The 18,917-nt window shown below is 60.6% G+C and overlaps 1 protein-coding gene across 12 annotated transcripts; it reads right to left on the reverse strand.

Annotated features, from left to right (window-relative positions):
• Nucleotides 1-898: 898 nt before the first annotated feature.
• On the reverse strand, nt 899-18,391 carry LOXL3 (lysyl oxidase like 3). 12 transcript variants are annotated; one of them, XM_085577420.1, is made up of 16 exons: nt 18,251-18,383; nt 11,928-12,258; nt 11,479-11,642; nt 10,894-11,105; nt 8,059-8,118; nt 7,121-7,346; nt 6,069-6,249; nt 5,293-5,447; nt 4,392-4,565; nt 4,086-4,241; nt 3,718-3,880; nt 3,049-3,292; nt 2,406-2,521; nt 2,165-2,301; nt 1,685-1,796; nt 907-1,519 (listed from the first exon to the last, which is right to left on the reverse strand). In XM_085577420.1, the coding sequence occupies exons 2-16, from the start codon at nt 12,244-12,246 to the stop codon at nt 1,446-1,448; spliced, it is 2,493 nt and encodes an 830-aa protein (XP_085433546.1). In that variant the 5' UTR covers nt 12,247-12,258; nt 18,251-18,383; the 3' UTR covers nt 907-1,445. The 12 variants fall into 12 exon arrangements, with proteins under 12 accessions (XP_085433538.1, XP_085433540.1, XP_085433537.1 ...); XM_085577412.1 differs by lacking the exon at nt 4,086-4,241 and having other exon boundaries at nt 899-1,519; nt 18,306-18,391; XM_085577414.1 differs by lacking the exon at nt 4,392-4,565 and having other exon boundaries at nt 899-1,519; nt 18,271-18,391.
• Nucleotides 18,392-18,917: the final 526 nt, after the last annotated feature.

The following is an 18,917-nucleotide window of genomic DNA, read 5'->3' on the forward strand; positions in this document are numbered from 1 at the left end:
GGGCTGGACCTCCCTTGGTGGGGTCAGAGCGCCCAGCTGAGGGGTGAAATCTGGGCTGGACCTCCCTTGGTGGGGTCAGAGCGCCCAGCTGGGGGGTGAGAGCTGGGCTGGATCCCTCTGGTGGGGTCAGAGCACCCAGCTGAGGCGTGAGAGCTGGGCTGGACCTCCCTTGGTGGGGTCAGAGCGCCCAGCTGAGGGGTGAGAGCTGGGCTGGACCGCCCTTGGTGGGGTCAGAGCACCCAGCTGAGGGGTGAAATCTGGGCTGGACCTCCCTTGGTGGGGTCAGAGCACCCAGCTGAGGGGTGAGAGCTGGGCTGGACTGCCCTTGGTGGGGTCAGAGCACTCAGCTGAGGGGTAAGAGCTGGGCTGGACTCAGCCCTCGTGTCACATCCGAGTGTTCCTGCCCAGCATCTTGGCCACAGGCTTGGCTGGGCTGTGCTCCCACAGAAATTGGGGCAACCCCTGTCTGCTGTGAGACCTCAGTTCTTGTGGGTCACAGTGCTATGGACCCCACTCCTCAAGGGTCACAGCTGCAGGATGGGATTTCTGCTCGGTAATATTTGCCCTGCCTCTGGTGAGGGGATTTCTGCTCGATAACATTTGCCCTGCATCTGGTGAGGAGGAACTGGCTCTTCCCCACATCCCTGCTCCTCAGTTCCACCTCTCAGGCTGCTGCTGGTCCCTTCCTCTCACCCACCTGGGCTCTTCCCAGAGGACCAGCCGTGGCTGAGAAGGGTCCTGGGGGCTGGTGTGGGACCAGGGCTGTGTGGATGAGGCATGGCAGGGGCCAGGGGATGCCCCCACGCTGTGCCAGTGTGCTGATCAGCCCTGAAGAATGATCCGTGCCACCTGCTCCTGCCAGGCTCCCCGTCCCAGCCCAAAGACGTGCCAGCAACCATTGGGAAATAGAACTTACAACTTTATAGAGGAAATAAAATTACAACTGAGAGATGGGGTAGGAGCCACCCCTGGGCAGCGCTGTGGGCAGAGACGCCTGCACCATCCCCGGGGGCTCCTGGGGCCCTGTGTGGGTGGTGGGCCCTGGGGCCAGCTGAGGGGGTGAGCTGTGGGAGGGCTGTGGGGTGAGAGGAACCAGGGCTGGAACGGGCAGTGGGAGTTTTGGGGTGCAGCTGGCATGGGAGGGATGGAGCGATGGGGGGTGCAGGACCTCCCGGGCTGTACCCGTGTGCCGCAGCCCAGGGGATGTGGGCACGGTCTTCTGGCCAGTGGTTGGGGTGGCAGCCCCACGCTGGGAGGTGCAGGTGATGGTGCCTCCAGCCCCCACCGAGGTGGGGAAGGGCAGCCGGTGGCAAGTCCTGGGCAGTCCCCGGCAGGACACAGTGGCAGCAGCACTGGGCATCAGGCCTCCCTGCCAGTCTCCCAGCGGCTTCCTCCCACCCTGTGGGGTGAGGGAGGGAGATGCCTGTCTCCCCAGGGCTGGAGCCCTATGAAATCTGGTTGTTGAGCTGACCTGGGTACTGCTCAAACCGCTTGTTGGCCTCCTCGCTGAGCGCATCTCCTGCGGGCAGAGGGCAGGGGCTGCCAGCTCTGGTGCACGGCATCCCCTGCCACCATGTTCCACTGCAGGTGCCCCCAGCACCACCATCCCAGCCCATCCTCATCCTCATGGCTTCCTGCAGCCCTGTCCCTGCCCTCCACCCTCACCCCTGCGCCGTGCCCTTACCGATGTGGCAGCTGTGCACCCAGATGCGGTGCCCGTCGTACTTGCAGTTGCATTTCATGGCATTGTTGGTGAAGTCGCTTTCTGCCACCTCAAAGTTGGGGTTGATCACAACCTGTGGGACACGGACAGTGAGATCCCTGCCCCAGCCCCAGAGGATGCGTCACTCCAGCTGTGGTGGGTGTGCTGGAGAGCTCCAAGGAGCCAGTGGCTGCTGATGTGGTGGGGTGGTCCTGTCCCTGTGCGCCATGTGCCCATGAGCAGTGCTCCTCAGAGATGGAAAACCCATGTGGCAGCACATCTGAGCAGCCCTACACGTCTGTGAGCACAAGGACAGGCACTGTCCCATGTCACCACACCCACCAGCCCCACTGAGCTCCAGTGGGAGAAAAGGATGGGTGACTGAAGTGTGTGGGGGGCTGAGATGCAGGGACAGAAGTTGGGAGGGTGGCAGGAGGGGCTGGAGAGGGTCAGGTGCAGCACCTGCAGGATGTAGTTGCCTGGCTTGACGTCAGTGATGTCGATCCACTGGCAGTCAATGTCGTGCCGGTACAGGTCCCAACAGCCCACGGTGATGCCCTGCTCCCCAAAGTTGGCACACTCGTACCTCTTGGCCACGTCTGCAGGCAGGAGGAGACACAGCTGGTCCCTGCTGAGACCCCCAGCCTGGCCCCACAATGAGGACACAGGAAGGGACGGTGCTGCAGGGCCCCATGTCACCCACCTTCCTCGCACTCGGTGTCCTCCAGGCAGAAGCTGGCCTTGTGTCCCTCGGCCACCTTGGTGCCGTTGGGGGTCAGGATGTCGTAGTGGGTGAAGATGTCCATGCTGTGGTAGTGCCTGTGGGAGGGAGCCAGCACCTGCTGCAGACTGCCCTGCATCAGCCCCCCTGCCACCTGCCCAGCCCCTCACCACCAGCAATGTCCCCACAGCCCCTGCTCTGAGGTGGCAGCACTGTGAGGTTGGGCAGAGCTGTGTCCTGCCCTGGAAGGGGACACAGCTGTCCCCAGCCAGCTGGCACGCTGTCTCAGGAGGCAGGGCACAGCCTGCAGCCCTGTCCCTGCCTCCTGGAGTCCCCAACACTGCTCATCCAGGATCAGCCCTAAGCCAAACCATTCAACATTGGACCCTGGGCAGCAGACTGGGGCTATGCACCCTCACCCGGTGTCACGCTCATCCAGCATCACCCTCTCTCAGTGCCAAACTTGCACGGTGTCACTCTCCATCATCACCCCTGCCCAGCACCCTCCTCACCCAGCACTGCTCTCACCCAGCCCATTGCAGCAGCACCACCCTCTCCCCTCCGTGACCCCCAGCCCCATCTGTCCCCTGCCCACGCGCCCCTCCCAGCCGTGCCCCACACACACCGGTGGCACTCGTGCCAGACCCAGGAGTGGCGGCCGGCCTTGGGGCGGAAATCGGCGCGGCCGCGGTTGTGGATCTGTGAGGAGAAGCGGAGCAGGCGGCGGTGGCCGTAGGGCCAGTTGGCCAGGCGGGCCGAGCTGGCCAGGCAGTTTTCCTCGGCGGCGCAGTACAGCATGTGCAGCGGCCGGTCCTCGATGTACGCCGTCTCCTGCACCAGCGGGGCGTGCAGCAGCAGGTCTGAGGCAGCTGGGGACAGGCGGCTGCTCAGGGACGGGCCCTGCTCTCGGCAGGGATGGGGCGGGTGGAGGGCACGGGGCAGTGCCCAGTGCTGGCAGTGCCCAGCCGGGGGGGACGTGTGCCCTCCGCATTGGCTGGGAATTGGCCACTGACCTCCAGCTGCAAACCCCCCTGATCACCGCTCTTGGCCCCACAACACTGTTGTCTACAGAGCCCACTGCCCACAGACCACACACCCAAAGATCCCACTGCCCACAGACCCCACACCCAAAGATGGGATCTGCCCCCAGACCCCACTGCTCACAGACCCCACTGCCTGCAGATCCCACTGCCCACAGACCCCACTGCTCACAGCCCCCACTGCCCACAGACCCCACTGCCCACAGCCCCCACTGCCCACAGCTCCCACTGCCCGCCGCCCCGTGGCCGCTCACTCTCGGAGCAGATGACGCCCGCAGCGAAGCGCGTGCCCGTGTTCCTGCAGCTCAGGCTGGCGCCGTGGTGCTGGCAGTGGCTCAGGGACATCTCGTGGCCGGCGCACTTCACCCCGCTCATGACCATCTCCGTCACGTTGCTGGCGTCCCAGTACCAGGTCTCCTGGCGAGGGGGTGAGGCAGGGTGGGTGGCAGGGCTGGTGGCTGGATTGCCCGGGATCACTTATAGCCAGGCTGCAGCCAAGCCCCCCACCACAGCTGCCCAGGCCTCTTAGCTGCCCACAGGGATCCACGTCCCCACGCAGCCCCACAGTCTTTTGGGCAGCGCTCGCCAGGGCATCACCGGGGCCCTCCTCGCTGGCACCTACCGTCACAGCGTGCAGGGAGTAGCCCAGGCCGAGCTGACGACAGGCCACCATGGCCTCCTTGGTGGTCCAGCCATCGCTGCAGACCGTGCCCCACTTACTGCCTCGCTTCACCTCCACGCGGCCCTCAAACTCTGTCCTCCCGCCGGCCAGGCGGATCTGTGGGGAAGCCCTGGGGCCGTGAGCAGGCACTCCACGCTGTGCCACCTCCTGCGCCGCCGCCGTCCCCGTCCCTCCCTGTCCCCAGCCCTGTGAGCAGTGGTGGTGGCTGGCTGCTGCTGCCCTGGCCAAGCTGGTGCTGGCACCTACTTGTAAGCCGTGGTTAGCGAATCCCAGACCCAGCTGGCGACAGGCCACCATGGCCTCGAGCGTACCCCAGCCTTCGCCGCACACCAGACCCCAGCGGGGCTGGTCCCCGTCGCCAGCCCCCACCGCCACCTCGACCCGCCCCTCGAAGCGGCTCCGGCCCCCGCTCAGCCGAATCTGCAGAGAAAAGCAGTGGCAGCATCATCATCCTCACAGGTGATGCTTCCCCAGGGCTGCAGGACTGTCCCCAGCCCCTGTCCCGTGCTGCAGTGCCTGCACAGAGGGATGGGGAAGGCAGGAACTGAGCAGAGCCAAGCACAGCTTTAGTTGGCAGGGAACTCGCCAAAACTGGTGGATTTGGGAGCAAACAAATCGCTTGTGAGTTTGGGAATTGTCTCACCAGCTCAGGGAAAACAGTTCATTTTGAAATGGCGTCATTTCAGAAATGACAGGTGTGAGAGAGTTAAAGATCATTAAAAAAGCTCAAAGCGGATGAAACGATGGACCAGGGCAAACAGGAACAAGCGGCTCCATTTGCTGGTTTCATCACAGTTTAGAAAAAATCTCACTTGGTTGGCCCACAGTGATTTTTTTTCTGGCGTTTCTGCTGGAGAATGGGCACAGGCTGGCAGCAGGAAAAGCAGCAGGAAGCAGCTGCCCCACACCTCCCCTCACAGAGCAGCACCCACAGAGCACCCAGAGCCCCCACAGCCTCCCCTCCACCCCCTTCCTCACGGGGGTTCCCACCCACAAAATTCCTGAGCTCCCAGGACAGAGGGAAATGTGTGGGGTGCAGAGGAGGAGGGATGAGGACCCATGGATCCCGTGGGCCTTTCCCAGCACCCTGCTCCGAGGCCGTGCTGCTGGGAGCCCCGTGGAGCCAGCAGCCCCCCGTGGTCCTCACCAGGTTCTCGTAGCCCATGTAGGGGATGTTGCAGCGAACGGCCGCGTCCTCCGTGTGCTTGCAGTCCTCCTGTGTGATGTTCCTGAAGGAGCAGTTCCAGAGGGACTTCTCGGTGCCCCGGCACTGCACCTCGTTCAGGTGGATGGGGCCTGTCCCTGCCAGAGGACAGCAGAAATCAGGGCCCTGTGACACAGGGATGCTCAGAGCCACCCCGTCCCCAAGGCTGCCCTCTCTTTTTTGGCAGAGAGTGATGTTCCCTACCCTGCACAGCCCCCCAAAATATCCTAGGCTAGCTCAGAGGTAAGCAGGCTGTGGGGGGAGGAGTATCAGGAGATGGCAAAGATTTCCAAAAGAGGCTCTTACTCCCGATATGTTGGTTCAGCTCTCTTTATTCTGTGGTGTCCAAGGGGAGAGTGGGGCAAAAGAGAGCGACCAGGAAATGTCAGGGGTCTGTATAGACTTTGGACAGGGTGGGCTTCCCTGGCTCTCCCGTTGGGGCAGGAAGGAGGGGTCTGGGGATATCTTGATCAGAGTCACAGGGTCCCAGGGAAGGGGAAATAGAGTGCCCATGAGCTCACTGTGACAACGAGTTGGACCCTCCAGCCTCCACAGCTGCTGCCACGCCGGGGCAGCGTGGTGTAGTGGCCGTGATCCCATGGGGATGCTCCATGTGCATCCCAGTGCTCACAGGACACCCCAGCCAAGCAAAGCCTGGACAATGCCTCACCCCCAGCTCCAGGAGGGGACGCTTGGCCCCTCTGCCCCGGCAGCCTCACCTTGCCCCATGCGTGCCCCGGTGAGGGCCTCCTTGGCGCTGCCGAAGCCCAGCTCGCGGCACACGACGCTGGCCGACTGCAGGTTCCAGCGGTCGTCACAGATGGTGCCCCACTCGCTGCTCCTGAGCACCTCGACACGGCCCTCGCCGACCCTCGCGCCGCCCTTCAGCCGGATCCGGGGCTGCGGGAGCAGGGACAGGCGTGGCACAGCGTGGCACGGCACCACGCAGCGCTGGGCACGACCCCAGGGATGTGCAGGACAGGACAACGTCCCCACCTCCCGCTCCGGAGCCGGTCACCCAGCAACCCACTATTGTGGTTTGATATGGGAAAAAAAATTATTTTAGAAGGAAGAGGTTCATTTAAATATTGACTAATTAAAGGTAGACATGTTTTTGAGAATATAGAGGGGTTGAAAGTATAATTTTTAAGAGAACTTGGTTTTTTTAGTTTTGGTTAGTGTGTAATGTAGATTCTTGTTTGTTTGGCTCGTGGCTGGGTGGGGAAGGGGAAGGCACATGGCCTGACTAAGGTAAAATGAAGGGTGAAGGGATTAGAATTGGCTTTTTGTAGATAGAAGGGTGGAGAAATTTAGGATGTAGCATAGAAACACAGGATGTAGCAGCTGTATTTCTTGGGGGGTCTGTAGCACAAGAAAGACTCCTCTCTCCCTCAATAAACTGAATATTAATTGTTTGGAGGGTGGAAACCTGATTGGAGTCCAGATTGTGTCTCACTATGGTATATTAAAGTTGGGTAGTAAGAAGAAAAATACTTTGCAAGGTTTTAATTTTAATCTTTATGTGTATTTTTTTTTCTTTTTTTTCCTTTTATAATAATAACTTAAAGTTTTTTCCCTGTTATTAAGCTTGAGCCTACTTTGCTCTGTTCTCAATCGCGTTTCACAGCATTCAATTGAGAGATTCCATTTGCATGAAGGCGCTGGCATGAAAAAACCATGACACCCACACACCAGGGGACAGAGCCTGGCCGTGGGGCACTGCCCAGCTGTGGGTCACCGCAGGACTCATCCCCACCTCTGTGGGGCTCACCTGGCCCTGCTGCTGCTGCTGCTGGCGCTGCTTCTTCTTGTGGCCATTGCCAGTGGCAAAGAGAGGCCCGGGCACGCAGCTGACCACGGCGGGCATGCCGGAGCCGCAGGCTGCTGAGGAGTTGCCCTGGTAGAACTCGAAGGAGCACAGGGACAGATGCACCTCTGTCCCCGTGCAGGACACCGAGTGCAGGCGGTAGTTGAGCTGCTGCCGCTCCGTGAAGAGCCTGTGAGGGAAAAGGGAGCCCTGAGCCATGGCCAGCGTGGCCGCTTGCAGAGGAGGTGTCACCAGCCACCCTGCCTGCAGCTGCATGCGCTGGCTGTGCCCCTTCTCCTGTCCCCAGGGTGACACACGGTGCCTGCCAGGCAGCCACCCCTTGCCAGCTGTTGTGGTTTGACACGGAAAAAGAATTTTCTGGGAAGGAAGAGGTCAATTTGGATGTTGACCAATTGAAGGTGGACATACCTCTGAGAACACAGAGGGGTTAAAATGACAATTCCCAGGAGAACTCGCTCTCTTTGGTTACGGTCGTAGTGGTGGAGGGTGGAAACCTAATTAAGGTCCAGAATTGTGTCTCATTGTGGTTTGTTGGAGTTGGGTGGTGGGAGGAGGAATGCCTTGCAAGGTTTTCACTTTAATCTTTATGTGTATTTTTTTTCCTTTCTTTTTTTCTTTTATAATAGTAGCTTAATAAAGTGGTTTTTTTTTTTTTCTGTTATTAAGCTTGGGCCTGCTTTACTCTGTTCTCAGTTGCATTTCACAGCATTAAATTGAGACATTACATTTGCATGAGAGCACTGGCATTGTGCCAGTGTCAAACCATAACACCAGCTGCCTGTCCACACCCCCAGCAGCACAGGGACGCACGTGGGGACACGCACAGCTCTGGTGGGACTGCACGGGGCTCCTGTCTTTGGCTCTCCACTGGAGCCATTTACCTCTTCTTGAGCCCTACGTCCTCCCTGCGCTTTTGTTTAGGCTGAGATTTGGAGGCCAGCCTGGAAAATAGAAAACAATCATCACAAAGCCCGGGGTCTCAGGCTGTCACCTCTGCCCTCAGCAGTGACACAGGGAGCACAGCCTGCCCTGGCTTCACTGGAGGCTGAACTGGGCACCTTGGCCACCAGGAAAACTCATGTGCATCCCTCTTGTGTCACACAGGGGTGCACCAGCATCATCTGTGCCACACTGCACAGCAATGATGCAGTTTCCTGCATGCATCCCACCAGGAAACTGCTGGATGCAGCCACCTCCTGCTCTGCCTTGTCACAGACCAAAAGATCAAACACACCAGCAGCCACCATTTGATCGGTCAGGTGTGGTGGTGACTTTGTCCTCATCCAGATACCAAGCCATCACTGTGCTGTGTCCCCAAGGTGCAGGACACCTGGCAAGCAGCACCAAGCAAGCAGCATAGGCAGCCCCAGGGTGCTTGCCCTGGCGCCATGGGGCACGGTGGGATTTGCAGCAGGCTGGCAGCGAGGGAAACAGCCCTGGCACAGGCTGAGCCATGAGGCTCAAGCACACAGAAGGTGTAGGTGCAATCCCAACATCCCCAAATGCTTGTTTCCCTCAGGGAGGAAGATGCTGAGCAGAGCCAAAACTTCAGAGATTGCAAGGAATGAAGAGCAGAGTGGCCCAAAGGAGGGCAGGGGGCTGACAGCCCCAGGGACCAGGCAGAACCAAGCCTGGCCACTGTCCCTGCAGGCCAGCACAGGTTGGTGTCAGCCTGCACAGCCCAGCGAGCCCCAGGACGCAGCACAGGGCTGGGATTCAGATGCCAGAGGGCATCAGTGCCCATTCACACTCAGGAAACCACATCTGGATCCTGCACCTGGGTCTGGGCTCCCAGGACATGAAGATGTCATGAATGTGGTGTGAGAGAGAGCAGCAAGACAGCAGCGTGGAGAGGATGGGGGGTGTGGGACTGTTCCAGCCACGGCTGAGGTGGGAGCTGTGAGGATCCTGGCTCTACCAGCAGGGAAGGAAGAGCACAAGAGGAAAGAGGCATGACTAACAAAAAAAGGTTCAGGCTGAGGGTAAGGAAAGCCTGTTGCCCATGAGGGCTGTGCCATACTGGAGCAGAGACCGCAGGGCTGCAGAATTTCCATCCTTGGAAGGTTTCAAAAGCCAGCTGGATGAAGTCCTGGGTTTAACCCACAGCTGGCTCTGCTCCACCCAGGGAATTGGACCAGGACTCCCAGAGGTCCCTTCCAGCCTGGATTAGCCTGTGCCTTCATATGACTTGGCTGTGCAGCCCCAAATTGATCAGCCCCTACAAAACAGTGTGGTTCTCAGGGGCCAGTTCCTGCTCAGGGCAGATGAACAGGGGTGCAGCCTCATGGAGACACAAAACATTTCCTCCCGTGCTGCAGGGGAAACACCTGCTCACTGAGAATGGGGCAGTCAGCACCAAAGCAGCCAGGAAACAGCACACTGGAGCAACCAGCACCTTCAGGTGGGACCTGAGGAAACCCATGAGCCTGAATGCCCATCACCAGCTGCAGGAGCTGGCAAGGATGACTGCTGGGGACAGGGAGTGTCACAGTGAAGAGCTCACAGTGGGTGTAGGGCACATTCAGCACCAGGGAAGGTGGTGGGACTGTGGCAAGGCCCTGTGCTGGGGGCGGCGATCGTGGCAGCACGCTCAGGAAAGAGGTGCCATGCCCCAGCCCAGACAGGATGGGCTCTGGCTCACTGTATCCAATAACAAATCCAGCAGCAGGATTCAGGGATGGAGGGAAAAGGCAGCCAGACCATCCCCTGGCAGAAAGGCAGCAAGAATGAGTGGGCAGAGGATGCCAGGGACCCCAAGCAGATGTGGCACTTGTGGCAGGACCTGCCACACTGTGCCCATCAGCACTGCTGAGCACAGGCTCTGGTGCCCATGCCAGCCCATCCTGCAGGGAATGGAGGGGTGCACAGCCTTTCCAGCGTCCCCAGTGCTGCTTTCTGCAGAAAGCAGCCCATTTCCACAGCTCTTCCTCCCCATCCGCCAGGAGACACAGCTCAGCTCCGAGGCCTCCTGCTCCCCTCCCAGGGTGCCAGGACTCCTGCCTGGTGTGCAGGACAGGGCTGCTCTGCCTGGAGCATGACCAGCATGGGAGAGAGACCATCTCTCGTGGGGAATGGGGTACCCCAGCATGCACAAGCAAGTGCCCTGGGGTGGGGTTTGTCCTACTGGGCCAGCACAGCCCAAGCCTTCAGTCTGCTCCGTCCAGATCCGTTTGTGCCTGGATCCATTCTGACGGCAGAGACTGGTGGGGCCGGCCAGCCCAGCTCTGCCATGGCTCAGCAGATGGGGCGCCCTGGCCCCTTACCTGCTGCCCAGCCTCCGGCTGCGGCCCTTCGTCCTGGCTGCTCGCTTCAGCCTCCTGTGGGGCAACACTGGAGCTGCCTGCTCAGGGCACTCACAGTGCCAGGCACGGCGTGTCCGTGCCCCTCGCTCAAGCCACGGTGTGGCTGGAGCATCCCCTGATGGCAGCAAACCTCCCCTTGGGATGGGGACAGCACTGCCAGGGTGCAAAAGCGCTCCTCTTAGAGTGGCCTTTGCTGTAGTGTGTGTGGTAGCCACCCCACGGCTCCCCAGCTTGGTTAGCAAGTGTCCAGACTGTCCAGACTGGCAAGCAGCAGGGTGGGGAGGGATTTTAGAAGCCACAACACCCAACAGCACAGCCTCTGCTGTCCCCCCAGCACTACCCCATGGCCAGCCCCGTGCCCCTGGCCCTGCTTGGACACCCCACCCCTGTGGGCTCCCTGCCAGCCTCACTCACTTGTAGAAGTTCCTGTTGACTTTCTTCTCTGCCGGGAAGCCCATCATGCCACAGACAACGCGGCTGTTGTGGCTGTGCCAGCCCTGGTCGCAGATCTGTGCCCAGCTGTCCTTGTAGCGCACCTCCACGATGCCCTCCGTCACCGGCAGCTGCCGCCGGCCCCCGGCCACCACCGGCCGCAGCCTGACCTCCTCCACGTGGCTCTGCTCGGTCTGCGGGGGTCAGGTCAGCCCCAGCTCACATCCCATCCCATCACCCGTCCTCCTGCCAGCCCATCCCCAGGGAATCGCCAAGGATGAAGGAGAGGGGTCCGCAGGCATAGGTGGGGAACAGGGACAGCCACTCCTGCATTCCTGCTGGCCACATCTGATGGCCCTTGGCAGCCAAGGATTGAATCTCGTCCAGAGAGCTCAGTGCCTCTTGTCCCCTTGGGTTCCCAGGTGCATCTCCAGGGAGCACAACCAGAAAAATCTAGTGCTGTTTTCCCGCACCCACAGTGAGAGTTCCCAGGCTGCCCCACACCCGGGGTGCTCTGTGGCATCCTGGATGTCACCTGCTGCCCACTCTAGCCAGCAGCTTCCTCACCTCGATGACGTTGGAGTCCTTGAAGCCTGGAATGCGTTCATCCTTGCAGACGACACCCGCGTCCTCCTCGTGGCTGCAGTCGCTGTTCCCCCAGCCTCGGTGTTTGCAGTCCCCGATGCTCTTCTCGTTTCCAGCACAGTTCACATTGTCCAGCCAGATCCTCCCTGCCAGACACAGCCTAGGGGTGAGGGGGGAGCCAAGCATCCCCTAGGAACAGGGAAGGTGCCCACAGAGCATGGCAGGGACCAGGCAGGTTTACAGCAGGAGCTGCAGCGCAAAGGTGAGGCCAAGAATAAAATTCTGGCTGGGAGGATCTGCAGATGGGGAGTCTCCACCTCCTCAAGGGGCTGCTCTGACATATGGAAAACTCCCACATGTGCACACACGAGCACACAATCACTGCCGGGCACCCTGTCAGGGGGATGCTGTGCCCACCAGCCCTCTCTTACCCACTCCTTTGCCATACTTGGCGCTGTGGGCCCAGCCGGTGGCAGCCACGAAGCCGAGGTGCCGGCACAGCACGTGCGCGTTGCCCAGCGTGAAGTCGTCGTCGCAGATGGTGCCCCACTCCTCGTTGTAGAAGACCTCGACGCGGCCCTCGTTGTGCTTGCGGGGGTAACCGGCCAGGCGGAACCTCAGCTGGGGCCCGGGGGGCTGCGTGGGGCCCGGGGGGGTGGGCTGGGCACTGCCCACCCGCAGCCAGGCACTGCCCAGCAGCAGCAGCAGCAGCAGCAGCTCTGGCCGTGCCCGCGTGCTGCAGCCTCCCATGGCAGCGTGGCCCTGCAGGGGCAGACAGGGTCAGGGCGTGCTGGGGTTCAGCACCCCCATGCAGCCCCCCCCTGCCCAGCTGTGTGCTGTGGCAAGCACGTTTCTCTCCCTCTCAGGATTTTTCATAGAGGCGCACAGAGAGAAATGAAAGGGAAAATAATTTCTATTTCTGCTCCTTGTTTTTGCCATGTGGAATGTGTTTGGAGAATTGTTTACCTGGAGTGAGTGCTTGGTTGGATTCTGGTGAGGATTGTTTGAGCCTGATGGCCAATCCAATCCAATCCAATCCAATCCAATCCAATCCAATCCAACCCAATCCAACCCAATTCAACCCAATCCAACCCACCTGGGGCTGGACTCTTGAGAGAGGGTCACGAGTTGTGTTAGAATCAGAGAAAGTAGTATGTAGTTTTAATATCCTCCTTTTATATTAATATATTTCAGCATAGTTATAATAAAGAAATAATTCAGCCTTCTGAACTGAGTCAGACATCGTCATTTCTTCCCATCGGGTTTGCCTGCATTTACAAAACTGTGCTGGTTAAACTCTCTGCCCAGCACCAGCACAGCCACGTGCCTCGTCCTGGCCAGAGTGTCCCCAACACACAGTCCCTGCTGGGGCTGTCAGGGACCTGCCCAGTGCCCCTGTCCCCGGTCCCCCTCTGCCAACAGCCCCCACTGAGCCCCCACCGCGCTGCCTGGTCACATCTGAACGGCAGCGAGGGCAGGTGGGCACAGGGGTGTGCCCAGGAGAGGTGAATGGAAGGAGGGGGATGAGCTGCCAGAGCTGGAACAGGCTCAGGGCACAGGGAAAGCCCGGCTGGACCAGCCAGGAGCTCGATCCAGCAGGAGCAGGGAATGGCTGCTGGCTGAGGGGATTCCAGCCCACGCTCGGAGCGAGGCAGCCGGAGCGTTCACATTCCTCTGTGCCGCGTTCCTCCATTCCTCTGACAACATTTGTGGCTCCCCAGAATACCTGAGGGAGATGTGGTATTCCTGTACCGGGCAAACAATAGTGAAAACCCTTCTCTGTGAGCTGCCCTCCCTTCCCAGTGTGCTATTCCCATGGATCCTGTAGTTCAGGAGCAGCATTTCTACATGGGGGGTGTTGACAAGCTCTGACTGATGCTCGCCCATGCCCACCTCGCTGACCACTGCCCACCATCCCTGCCAGTCCCTTCCATGGTGGGAAAGCATTCCCCCAAAACACCCCAGGGCAGCCCCCCAACAGGATGTCTTTGTCTCCAAGTGCCCCCTGAGCACAGATCCTCCCCGCTGCACTCACACAGATCGTGCTTGCCATTAGAAAACATTAAAAAAACCCCAAAATGTTGGCTTTCCCGGGGTGATTTAAAATTCTCATATTTAGCTGCAGCGTCACAGGGAAAGGGAAACAAATTCAAACCCCACGCAGAGCTGGGGGCTGGCACAGCTGCTCCACCTCCCCACCAGCCTCCAGGGCAGGGTTTTCACAGAGGAATCAGCCCCATTCCTGCTTGGTTCACTTTTCCAGATGATGAGGACCTGACCCACCCTCCAGCCTCTTGGGAATGCCTCCTGGGCCAAGGCAAGGATGAACCAGGATGGTGCCCAGTGCCAGCCCCTTTTCCACACCCACAACACCAACACAAGCCTCCACAGGGCCCAGCCCTGCTGCCTGCCTGCCCTTTTTGGGCACATGTCACATTGGAGGTGCCACCAGGAGCAGTGAGAACCTCGGGATGAGCCTGGTGCCTGCAGAGATGCTCAGGAAGAGAGTGAGGAGTAACAAGTTCCACGCCAGACACAGTGGTGGGAATGACTGGATGTGGCAGTCACTACGCTGGTCTGGCTGACAAGGTGGGGATTGGTCAAAGGTTGGACTCCATGACCCTGGAGGTCTTTTCCAACCCTTTAATTCTGTGCAGCACATCACCTCCCTCGGAGCAACCACATCAGGGTGGGCTTGGCTCTCTCCTCTATCACAACTGGGGGACAGGGGACACAGACAGAGCTGATGGGGACATGGCCCAGGCAGCTCTGGGCTCCTGGTGCCTCAGCTGCCTGCTCTGGCACTGCCAGAGCTCAGCAGGATGTGTGTTTGTGGGCAGACAGCAGGGAAATGCTTTGCTGAACCTTTTACCCACCCAGCAGGAAGGAAGGGAGGGTGCAAAGGGCCACCTCAGCCCTGCCAGTGGCTTAAGAAAGGGGATTTCTGGCCTTGGAATGGGAATTCTCCATCCTCATCTCCACACCGCCTGGGAACAGAGAAGGGATGAGTTTGCCATCTCACAGGAGTAACAAAACTTCTTATTCCACCCCTGGGTCACCGAGGGGACATTGCCCTGCCCAGAGGAAGGGCTGTAAACCCTCAGAGCTGTCCTGACACACAAATGTGAACCCCCTGAGTGCTAACTGCAACACACCCTGGGGTGTGTTTCCTTAGCATTGGAGCTTCCCCAGAGCTCCTGAGCGAGCAGGATGCTCTGCTGGGGAACTGGGCAGTTTCACAACGGGGTCACTACAACCCCAAAGGACAGCAGCACAATTAATGCCAATCTCCACGGTCCGGCAGAAATAACCCGTGTCAGGAAGTGGGAATGGCCTTTTATGAGATCACAGGTCCTGTTAATTGGAGCAACTGTGTTGATATAACAGGCTGAGACTGGAAGGCATTCGATTCATCTTGCACCACCTTTTAAGGAATAATTAGCACTCAACAAAATCAGTGCACCTTCTGCTAAGTGGATTAAAACTGGTCACCTGCTGGAACTAAAATGTGGTTACATGGGGAAGTCACCACTCCATGGGCTTTCTGGTGAGGATCACATGATTTTCCAAGCAAAACTGTGCCAGGAAGAGGAAAAAAGTACCTTCCTGGTACAGACTGCAGAGATAGAAATGGGGGGGAATCAGAGATGGGAATAGGGACAGCCTGGTAAATCAGCATTGTGCAGCCTACATCCTTGGCTACAAGGAAAATTAAAATATGTGCATTCAGAAACACAGAGGACCAGAACATGGCACCTGAAAAGTGCTTGGGCTTTGTGCAGCAAATCACCGATTCCCTTCCAAGGATCAGCAACATGACCTCCAGGGTCTGTAATCTCTGCTCCTGGGTCCTGCTTCAGCTCTGCTCCAGCATCTCTCATCCCCGCTGTCCTTCCTCTGCTCTGGCTCCTCAGCTCTGCCACTCACCTCAGAGTTTCCCAGTGATATTCCCAGTGATATTCCCAGCTGTGCTCTGTGGGGCCAAAGCCTTTTCCATGCCCAGCCCAGGCCAGATGCCATGTGAGCTCCCTGCAGCACAGCACGGCTCCTTCCCCGTTCCTGCAGCACCTCCCTCTCCGAACACGCTCCGTGCCCGCGTCCATGTCCCGGGCAGCCAGGCTAACAGGGCTCTCATTGTCCACATCACTTTTTCCGTTCTCTGAGGCACAAGCCGTGCGTTTGCTCCTCTCCTGCTGCCCGGCTGCTCGTTCTGCTCGCAGACTTTGCTCCAACCCTGCCTGCTGCTCTGGATGGGGAGCCCACCTCAGCATCCCAAGCACCCTGCTGACAGCTTCAGCCTGGGACAGTCTCCTCTTGGACCAGAGCTTGTGCCACTCTGGATGTGCTTGTGCCACTCTGGATGTGCTGCCCAGGCACAGATGCTCAGCAGAACTCCACTGTGAGGGTAAAGGGCTCTGGAGGACGGGCTGGCTGCAGTGAGCGCTGGGCGTGGGAGCCGGGAAGCAGCCCAGGTTCTTGCCACTGCCCAGGAAACCTCAGGAATGTCCCAGCCGGGTGTGCACGAGGCCCTGAGCCACATCCCAGCCTGCAGCGCAGCTGGCGCTGGTGGTGGGGTGTCTGAGAGTACTGTGGAGTCAAAATCCTGGGGCTTCCTCCAGGCCTCAGCCTCAGCCCAGCTCTGCTGAGGTTGGCATGGGTGAGAGGACCTTGAGGGCAGGGGACAGCCCCACATGGCAGCAGGAGCCATGACACTGCTCAAACTGGTCCCATGGCTCTGCTTGTCCCAGTGGGTGACGGATCAGAGGACAGAGTCACCCTGGCAGGTGACTTACGGCCAGGCACTGTCCCCATCACTGCCCTGCATCTTGCACAGGGGCTGCCTCTTCCAGAGGTGTCATCTGTGCTGGTGGGGGTGCCCCAGGCCCAGGACTATTCAAATCATGTGTGTCCTTCAGCACTGACTGGGCATAGAGCAGGACAATCAGACTGCCCCACCAAAACCTCAGTGAACAACCAACAGAGCTCAGGAAGGGGCAGCTCCCGGTGAGGCAGGTCCTCGGGTAAGTCCGTGTGTTTGATCAGCACGGGGCATTCCCTGCAGCACAGGGATGACATCCCAAGCCACAGCAGCAGGGAAGGGCCAGGCCACAGAGGCCCCTGGGGGATATGCTGGCTCAGCAGCAGCCTTGGACACACCCACGGGGGACATGGAGCATCCCAGGCATTGACAACTGGGAGGACTCAGAGAGGAGCAGCACAAGAGACCTGGGAAACCCGCCAGCACAAGGGAGAGGAAGCTCGCTCTGTTTATCCTTCCTTGAGAAGGTTAAGGGGTGACACAGTCACTCTCTGTCGATGTCCCATGCCAGGACATCCCTGAGAGCATGAGGTCATGTCCCGAGCAGTCGGGGCAGGAGAAGGTCTGGAGAATCCCATGGCTTCAGGGCTCCATCCCTCCCCTTCTCCCCGGGGCCCCCTCACACTCGGCCCAGCACTGGCCCTTTCGCAATCCGGCCGCCTGGACGGGCCTGCTCCGCTTTTCCCACTTCCCGGCAGCCCTGGAGTGCTGGGAGCAAATGTGCACGAAGCAGGGGAGCCCCGACACCCCCACCCTGCTCAGGAGGGGACCTGGCATGGGTCAGAGCTCCGGGGTAAGCACCACCAGGGTCTGGAAGGGAACGTGGTTCCACAAAGCGGTTGCAGGAGCGCCAGGAAGCAGCCCAGGGTCACCATAGGAATCTGGATTCCCTGGCAGGATTGGTGTCACTCCCAAAACTACAACCTCCTGTGGCTGCAAGCTCACTGCCTGAAGGGAGGGTGCCCACCCCTGCCACCCACTGTGTGTCCCCATCCCAGACAAGGACAGGGACCCTGCTGCAGAGCAGACACTCGGGGTGTCAGCAGGAACAAAACATTGTGTGAGGCCGGGGCTGCACTTCCTCTGACAACTCGTGGTCCTTTGGGCCACCTGATGTCCCCATGTCCTGCTGTCACCCCCTAAGCCAGGCCAGGTCACAGCACAGCTCCTGGCAGCTCCTACCTCCACCCAGCCTCCCCAGCACACAGCAGGGCCCTCAGCTCTGCCCGCTCTGCTCGGAGCTGCCCGGGCTCGGGAGAGGCAGCCCGGGGAGGAGGGAAAGACCTCGGAGGAATGCGCAAACATCGGTCATCCCCACGGGCAGAGGGGCGGGCAGCGGGGCTGGTGGTGAGGCTGGTGGTGGGGCTGGTGTCCCAGGCACCCTGGAGCAGGCAGCCCATCTTCCTGGACATGCTGGAGACGGGACCGGCTCAGCAGATAAGAGCTCCTCCGAGAGCAGATGGGAAGGCGAAAAGCCAGCCGAGAAGAATCATCCCTTCCAGCGCCGCCAGCCCTCCCGCCCCACATCCTTCCATCCATCCATCCTCTCTCTTCCATGAGCTACAGCAAGTCCGGTCTTCGTGGAAATCCTGAGTCTCCACGCCCCGCGTAACCCGCAGCCCGCAGGGTTTGGGGTGCGGTACAGCCCCGCAGCTGCACCCACAGCCCCGCCGGGCTCCGCTCCCCGCGGGACACCCGCGCTGCCCGCCCCGGTCCCGCTGCCCACGGGCACGGCCCACGGCGGCTCCCGCACCACGGCACGGCACGGCACGGCACGGCCGCGTTCCGACCACCGGGCTGCGGGGCGGCATCACCGCACCCACCCCCGCACCCGGGACACCCCCGAGGCGCCCCGGCCCCGCAAGGCGCTGACCCCGCCGCTCCCGGGACAGCCGGGCCCCGCGCGGTATCTCACGGAGCCGAACCGAGCCGTACCGAGTTCCGCAGTGCCGTACCGAGCCGAGCCGAACCGAGTTCTGCAGTGCCGTACCGAGCCGAGCCGTGCAGCGCTGTATCGTATCCCGCCGTGCCGTGCCGTGCCGTGCCGTGCCGAGCAATTTCGGTCCGTGCCGCCGCGCTCCGCCCCGGCCCGCCCCGCGCCGTGCCGTGTCCGGGGCCGCCCCGCCGCCCCGGCCCGCGCCGAGCGGCGCCGGCCCCGCCACCGGCACGGCCCGGACGGGCCCGCGCCCCCGGCCCGCCACCGGCACGGGCCCGGCCCAGCCCCCGCCCCGGCCGGGCTCGGCTCCAGCGCCGGGACGGAGCTGCCCGGCCGCGGCGGGGGCCGCGGGGAGCCGCCGGCCGAGCTCCCGCTGCCGGCGTTTTGGCGGTCCCGACCCCACCCAGCCCTCTCCTCACCCCGGAGCCGGGGCAGCCAGCTCCGAAGGGCAAGAGAGGGAATCAGGCAGGAGGAGTTCGGCCCTGGCTGCCCTTTTCCAGATCCCTGCCCTTGGTCATCCTGCCTGTCCTGGGCAGGATGGGACCCCCCGATCCCGAGGGTCTCATCCTGCAGGAAAGCCCTGCAGGGCTTGGAACGTGAGCAGAGCTGGGTGAAGCTGGAGAGCAGCTGCGATGTGTGGGGTGCTGCTTTGTTGGAGGCAACACA

This window comes from Lonchura striata, chromosome 4, assembly GCF_050655825.1.
Source record: "Lonchura striata isolate lonStrDom1 chromosome 4, ASM5065582v1, whole genome shotgun sequence".
Classification (NCBI taxonomy): domain Eukaryota; kingdom Metazoa; phylum Chordata; class Aves; order Passeriformes; family Estrildidae; genus Lonchura; species Lonchura striata.

Excerpts from the sequence above, each read along its gene's own strand:
- LOXL3 (XM_085577420.1), bottom strand. The coding sequence starts at position 12,246 with ATGGGAGGCTGCAGCACGCGGGCACGGCCAGAGCTGCTGCTGCTGCTG. Across the intron at positions 7,347-8,058 it reads GACGTAGGGCTCAAGAAGAG|GCTCTTCACGGAGCGGCAGC; the intron begins GTAAATGGCTCC and ends TTTCCCTCACAG. Across the intron at positions 1,520-1,684 it reads GGTGCACAGCTGCCACATCG|GAGATGCGCTCAGCGAGGAG; the intron begins GTAAGGGCACGG and ends CTCTGCCCGCAG.